At 35.5% G+C, this 7,970-nt stretch overlaps 1 protein-coding gene across 2 annotated transcripts in view; it reads right to left on the bottom strand.

Moving 5' to 3' along the window:
• Positions 1-52: 52 nt before the first annotated feature.
• HAUS2 (HAUS augmin-like complex, subunit 2) overlaps positions 53-7,970 on the bottom strand; it is an 11,638-nt gene continuing 3,720 nt past the window's right edge. The window contains exons 2-6 of one of the 2 annotated variants that reach the window (XM_008585238.1): positions 5,844-5,936; positions 5,020-5,089; positions 3,491-3,623; positions 2,149-2,257; positions 53-482 (exon numbers count right to left, since the gene is read on the bottom strand). In XM_008585238.1, the coding sequence (XP_008583460.1) occupies positions 273-482; positions 2,149-2,257; positions 3,491-3,623; positions 5,020-5,089; positions 5,844-5,936 (615 nt within the window). In that variant the 3' untranslated portion in view covers positions 53-272. The remainder of the gene's footprint in view (positions 483-2,148; positions 2,258-3,490; positions 3,624-5,019; positions 5,090-5,843; positions 5,937-7,970) is intronic. The other variant, XM_008585239.1, reaches the window with a different exon arrangement.

Genomic DNA, 7,970 nt, shown 5'->3' with positions numbered 1-7,970 from the left:
AAAAAAAAAAAAAAAAAAAAAAAAAAAAGAAGACTCTTGTAATTCAGAATCATGCATTTTAAAAAAAGATATATTAGAGAATTTGTTGCCTGAGAAATGGTTAATTCACTTATGTTTTAATAAATTGTCATAGCTGTATTTGATCTTCACTAGTTTTACTGAAAAGTGGAATGAAAATATATGAAAAACAAAAGCCTATAAATACCCATAATAATTGACTAGAAATGAACTTCACTTGACTACATATAATTAAACAGAAATAAAGCTGATGATCACTTAGCATTAACAGTTTGGACATGAACTTTAGAAGCAAAAGGTAAAGGAGGCATTATTATGTCATGTTTTTTAAGAGAATTTTCTTCAGCTAATATTTTGGGGATAGAAGAGGAAACTTCCTTTTGTTGTTCTCGCCACTTAAGTATATTCTCTGCCAATTCTTCTGTCTCAGTCACCAAAATATCCATCTCTGCTAAAGCTTTGCTCTGTATCATTTGAAAGAGAAAATAGGAGAGAAATTACATCTGTCATTAATTCATTATCATACATCACAAATCGTTATGATACCAAAAGTTAACACCTGATTTACAATACACACCTTTTTACAATACACACCTTCTCTTTGAGTTCACCTCTCCTTTGTCTTTAATGATTACCTTGATGCAGATGACCCTCACTCTATACCATCAAACCTAACCTCCTTCCTAAAATTCAGTTCCACATTTAAGTCTGTGGCAATCTCCATCTGGATGCATACTTGATATCTCAAACTCAATTTAACTACACTTCAACAAAGATTGAACATTTACTACACATTCAAGACATGTCACAAAACAAACCCATTAACTTCTTTAACCTGTACTTGATCCTACTCACTCTCACACCACCCAGGCTAGAAACTTCATTACCTTGGATGTGTACTTTGTCCCAATAGCAGCCAAGTTCTAGAAATTTAACCTCCAAAATCTAAAAATTCTATACAATCCTTTGTATTCCTATGCTTTAACTATTTTATCTGAATGACTGTAATTAGTCTCCAAGTTTCTTTGCCTTTGGTTTCTCTGCCTAGTCCTCTAACCCGGAGCTGATCAAACTTTAATGTGCATAGGAATCACCTGAGGAACTGTTAAAATGTAGATCCTGATTCTGAAGGTCTAGGGTAAATAAAATCTGCAGCTCTGCATTTTTTACAAGCTTCCAGGTGACTGATGCTTTCTGTCCCTACTTGGAGTAGCAAGGCTCAGTTTACACTACCCAATATTTTCTCCATGATTAAGGCACAGTTCTGATCAAGTCACTCCTCTGTGCCTTTCACTAAAAAAAAATTTTAAACAAAAATTCATTCAGTGGCTCCCTGGTACTCAGACAGTAAAGTCAAAAGTTCTCAGTCTGGTTTTCAAGGCATTCCATAAACCAGCCCTGAGTAATCTCCCCCTTAATACTTTTAGGCATCAGCCAAAGTGAACTACCACTTTGCCCCCAAACTACCTGGGTGCTCTTTCATGTCTTTCTTCACACTGTTGCTTTTGGCCAAACTATTTTTTCTGATGCAGGTCCAAATTTTACTGATTCTTCAAGATAAAGCTCACCACTAACTCCTATATAAAACTTTATTTAGGCAGCTGGCCAGTTAGCTCAGTTGGTTAGCGCACAGTGTTATAATACCAAGGTCAAGAGTTCAAATCCGTGGATGCCCATACTAGCCAGCCACAAAACAAAATACAAAAACTTTATCGAAGTCTTCCTGCCTCCTTATCCTATTTCCAATCCCCCTAAACCGGAAGTAATTCTTCCTGTCTCTGTGTTCAATAGATAGCATCTCTTTATAATTCTATGCCGTACTTATTACGCAAATACAATCCTATAAAGTAGAAAATACGTATCTTATAGCTGTCTCACCAAATCTTGAGAATTTGAGGGTAGGAATTGGTCATATCTATCTTTCACAATAAAAGTAGCATAGCCCTTTAACAATGAAGATAACAAATGTTGGATCGAAATAACTTAAAATGACTTCCAAAGAAAAATGATGTAAAAAAGAAAAAGCTTCTTGACTTTAAAAATAATTAGCTCGTAATATTAACCATATAAACAAGATCACACATTTGAGATTCTAGTATAAAAGAACTAAAGACATATATTAATACTCACCATTTTCTTTAGATTAGTATCTAAATGAGGGATATTTCTAATTGTTTCAAGATGAGTTTCTAATCTTTCAATGAAAGTCACAGCCATCTCCAGCAAATGTACTATATATCTGAAAGAGAAGAAAAAAGTCAACTATTATTTTTTTAGTTTAATTATTTTGTGTTCTCTTTCTTTTCAGTTAGGGCTTTTAATTTGAGATAAGAGAATTACCATCAACCTAATGAGCCAATAACAACCTTCCTGCATTCATGGAAATATCAGTGATAAAGAAAGGTCCTTCTCTTTCCCTTTAAGCAAGACTTAACTTGTCATCCAAATAGAAAAAGGGAAAGAAACAACACTAATCATATATGGAACCCAACCTAACGTTAGACAAACCTCAATGTTACTAATTTTCTAAGTGAAGACATTTCCTTAGATAAAATCTCATTCCATTTGAATCTACTTATCAGTGAAGAGTGAAGACAATAAGGATAAATTTACTTCATTGAAAGAGTCTACACACAAATTTACTTTGAAACTTTGCATTTGCAAAATGCTTTAAAATCATTACTTGGTGGTTCTTTGATGTAGTATAATATATACATTAATAGTATATACTGTGCTGAATAGATACTGAATATAGCCACAAGAATGGGGTTTTGTATATTTATTTTTTTACTACAAAATAAAAATTTTGACACCAGGGTCAACTGGTGAGGTACTAGTGGAGAAAACTAGCAATCAGATCCCCAGGTACTTGCTTCTTTATTTTATTATTTATTGTTGATAATAAGCTACATTTTCAATTTGATACTTGTAATGCTCTTTTGAGATAGAGTGCAATAGAAATCATCCCCATTCTATGAACTGGGAAACTGAGACAAAAATTTAAATCATTTGCCCAAGAATTTGAGGAATATAAAAACAGTAGAGATGAGACCAGAATTCAGTTTCTTCCTCCCTTATTTGACATTGTTTTTATCTGTCCCTGTTAAACCCCAACAAAATTTTTACATACAGGCAACATTAACTCAATAAATTTACTTCACAGAAAACAGTCTATATATAATAAAAACGATTTTTACTCACCTTGCTACATGTTATGGATCTAATTTCTTTCATTAAAGTCATAGTTTATAACTCCCAAAACACAATGGGCAAAAGAAGTTCTTTCTTTTCACCATAGTATAATTCTTTAAAAGCAAAAGATTCTCTCTCAATGTGTCAACATTAATAATGTTAACAAATACAATCAATGATATATTGTTTCATGAATTATGCTACAAAGTAACTTCTAGTATAAAGCAAAACTACCCTCAGAAAACATGTGTGACTATTAATTTCTACTTTTCAGTCTAACCTGTGATATACAGCTTCAATAGGTAAGTTTTCCTGGCACATGGGTTTCAACAGTCTTTGCCTGAGGGACCGCTTCTCTTTTAGCACCGTTTCCAAATGATTATTCATGCTTTGCAGAGAATGACACTTCTGAGCTAAAAAAACCAGAAATACTAATTATAATTAGCAACAAGACAAGTTTTGGAATCACTAATAATTTCTTCTTTGCTTTGGTTTGACATTACCAATGTCAAAATTAATCCCACCATTTCTCTCTTCAATATCTCCCCTTTGCTATCTTTATTATTTTCAACAACTTTCTCTTGCTTTTCCTACTGACAACCAAATCTAATGCTAAATTCTTTCTCTGTGTTTCTCAGCTCTACCTCCTATTCAGTTTTTATAGCCAGAGCCATTTTCTTCACATAAAGTCTCTTTTCCTATCCCTGCCTCTTACATTCTACATGGCAACATTAAAAAAACCAGTCATCTTACAAGCTATTTCTGGTTATCTCAGTAGTTTTCTTGGAATTCAGTTAATGGCTGCCAACTGCCCCTTTTTTTTTTATAGTTTTAAGCTGAAAAAATTCAGGGCTGGCCATTTAGCTCAGTTGGTTAGAGCATGGTGCTGATAACACCAAGGTCCAGCGTTTGATCCATCCCTGTACTGGCCAGTCACCTAAAAAAACAAACAAAAAAACCCCTTCTCCCTGAAAAAATTCAAACTTACAGAAAAGTTCAGTAAACTCCTCTATACATTTCACCTAGACTAATTATTAACATTTGACTACATTTTCTTTTTTTCCTCTTTCTTTCTCTCTCCACACACACACACACACAATTTTTGCTGACCTATTTGAGAATAAGTTGCAGACAGCATGATCTTTTACCCCTAAAACTTCAGTATTATATTTCCCAAGAATAGAAATATTTTCTTTTTTTTTTTTTTTAAAGATGGCCAGTAAGGGGATCTTAACCCTTGACTTGGTGTTGTCAGCAAGTGAGCTAAATAGCCATTCCTATATAGGGATCCGAACCCGTGGCCTTGGTGTTATCAGCACCACACTCTCCCAAGTGAGCCACAGGCCGGCCCGAAATATTATCTTATACAATTACAGTATATTATCAAATTAAGGAAATGTAACATTGATATAATACTGCCAATCTTCAATCAGCCCATATTTAAACATCACCATGTGTTCCACTAATGTCCTTTTCAACAACAAAAAAATTTTTCTGATCAAATGTTCAATTCATGATCATACAGTGCTTTAGTTGTCATGTTCCCTTAGTCACCTTTAATCTGGAAAATTCCTCAGCCTTTGTCTTTTAAATTCTCCTGACTTTGAGGAGCCAAATTGGTCACTTTTTATGCTATTTGCACTAGTCAAGCCAACAGGACTTCTACTTGAACATAGAAATAGAAGACTTTGTTAGCTTTGGGGCAACACCTGGAAAAACTGTTATATCATAATTTTGCTGCCTGGTGCTTACTTACAGTAATCCAAGAAAAAGTTGAAATTCCAGTGATTACCCACTTAATCTACTTACCCAAAAAGAAAGGACGAACGACATCTGCTGTATCCTTTTCTAGTTTCAGCAGTTCAATTTCCAGGTTTTTCTACATTAGGAACAAAAGTAACATTTAGTTCATTCAGAAAGTATCCTGAAGCTAAAGGCTTAAACTTTGATAAAAATGGGTAACCCAGGAACACGCTACAAGGAGTATATTCCTTGAGACGGGGGGACGATTTGTTATAAAAGCTCTGCTGCTACTACTGTTACAACTACTAACCACTACTATTACTAAGACTACTACTATTAACTACTATGTAGTGGATTGAATTATGTTCCCCCAAAACTCATGGAAGCTTGAACTGAATCCCCCACGTTTTATGTATTACAAACTTAGCCCCCCACTGTGACGGTTAAGAGGGTGGAAAATCCTGTTATGGTAATTGAAAGGTGGAGCCTTGAAGAGATGATTGGATTGTAGGACCGTGCCTAGTGAATGGATTAAAAATGGTGGTCAGGGGTGTGGTTCTGAAGGCTTTAAAAGAAGAGGAGAGTCTGTCTTGCTCTCTGGGCTTCCACCATCTTGCAATGGGAGACCCCTGGGTCACTGTTGCCACCACCAGATGGACTTTGGACTTCCCAGCTTCAGAAACTGTAAACAATAAATTTTGTTTTCTTATAAATTACTCAGTTCCACGTATTTTGTTATAAGCAACACAAAACAGACTAATACATACTACAAGTGGACACCTATCCAGCTATGTACCAGACGACTGTTCTAAGTTCAAAATAACTGCTGTTTGAACCAATAAAGTTTTGTTGTACTATAAGTAGAAAGTGAAAAGTTCAATCTAATTTACCTGGTAGATTTCAGCTTGAGTATTTGTGATCTGCTGTAGCCTGGAGAAGTTTACAAAACAAGAAGCTGTTTTCTTAGATATGTTTAACATCTCCTATTGGTAAAAGAAAGTGGAAAGCAGCAGTATATTACAAAAAGTTTCTGTGTACACTGGAATAGTGTGCCCATGGATCTAAAATATGAGAATATATTATGTCCAACACTGCCCCTGAACATGAAGCACAGGAGTAAAACAGCAATGTGTATTTCCTGTTTTTAGAACTTTCACTATCACAAATACCTTGACCAAACATTTAAGAACAATAAAAGAAACAAACAAGACAATCATTTTGTACTGTTTCCTAAAGTACCATATATAATACATTGGTATTACTGATGGCTTCTCAGAGGATTCTAAGATGAGGTTGCTGGAGAATCACCTCTACCTTTCCAAATGACCCAGGCCTAATGTCTCTGACCTTCCTGGGGCTAAAATAAAACAATTTTCCCCAATGGAATCACTTACCTAATTCATTAAATGACCTTGACTGGCTACAAGTCATTCATACTGTCTCTGTTCTCACTCTCTTAGATAAAGGAACGTTTGTGTCCAGACATAATCACTCTTCCAAAAAAGCTACCCTGTTGGGCCGGCCCGTGGCTCACTTGGGAGAGTGCGGTGCTGATAACACCGAGGCCAGGGGTTCGGATCCTATATAAGGATGGCCGGTTAGCTCACTGGTGTGCGTGGTGCTGACATCACCAAGTCAAGGGTTAAGATCCCCTTACCGGTCATCTTTAAAAAAAAAAAAGACAGGGTACCTCTTTTGTAACACATGAAAATTACATAAAAATTCAAACTTCAGAGTCTAGAATGGAAGTTTACAACTTCTCTCATTCATTTACGTATTATCTCTGGATGCTTTTATACTATAAGTGCCTAGTTGAATAGCTGCAATCATATGGTCTACAAAGCCTCAAATATTTATACTCTCTGGCCCTTCATAACCAAAAGTTCACTGACTTACGATAACCAATCTTACAAACACTTAGTTAAGTTAGGCAATGGAAGATACGATGAATGAAACAAGCTCTCTACCCTCAAGAGGCTCATGATGGATGGGGAGGAAAAGGTATTTTAGATAGAAGGAACAAAACATTATAAATGGTCAATAATTGTCAGTATTAACACATGAGAGAAAAAGGGAAAGATGAAGCTGGAAACAGTTTTCTACATAATCATAGAAGACCTTGAGTGCTATGCTTAAGCAATCACAATGCAGAACATGGAAGCAACTGAATGATTTCTGGTGAAGAAGTGATATAATCATATATAATGCTCATTTTAGAAATTAATGGGGTAGCATGAAAAATAAAACTAATGGACAGCCAGGGGCTAGAGGGAGAAGAGGGGGAATGACTGCTCAACGAGTACGGGGTTTCCATTTGGGATGATGAAAAAAGTTTTGAAAATAGTTGCACAACATTGTGAATATACTTACTGCCACTGAGTTGCAAACTTTAAGATGGTTAAAATGGTAAATTTTATGTTATGTGTATTTTACCACACACACACACACACACAAGCAACAACCTGGTAACTAGCCAACATAAACAACATAAAACAAAAAATCTAGCCGAGAGATAAACTAAAGGTTGGACATTTAAACAGATGGCTACTACAATAATCCAAGTGAGATGATGAAAATGTGACTAGGTCAGTAGCAGTTAAGGCAATGAAGGCAGAGATATGAATTCCTGCGAAGACAAAATTGACAAGTCCTAGTTGATACGGGGAATGAGGGATAAAGTTGAGTCAATATTGACTCCAAGGATTCTACTTCAAGTTACTAGACAGAGAGTCGTGCCATCCGCCGAGGTAGGTAACACAAGATATTTTACTAATGGCAATACTGAGGACCAGGGAGGGTATTAGTCCAACTTCACATGTCAGTGTGTGTCAGGGCAGAAGTGAGAACATATCTAATCTACTGCCTTTCCATCATATCAGCCTCTCTTACTTTTCTTTCTTTTCTTTTTGGTAGAAGGTTAAAAAGTAAAACATCTCCCACATCACTTTTTTAATTTTTTTTTTTTAAAGATGACCGGTAAGGGGATCTTAACCCTTGACTTGGTGTTGTCAGCACCA

This window comes from Galeopterus variegatus, unplaced genomic scaffold, assembly GCF_000696425.1.
Source record: "Galeopterus variegatus unplaced genomic scaffold, G_variegatus-3.0.2 Scaffold3504, whole genome shotgun sequence".
NCBI lineage: Eukaryota > Metazoa > Chordata > Mammalia > Dermoptera > Cynocephalidae > Galeopterus > Galeopterus variegatus.
This window is presented reverse-complemented; position numbering and strand designations above follow the sequence as displayed.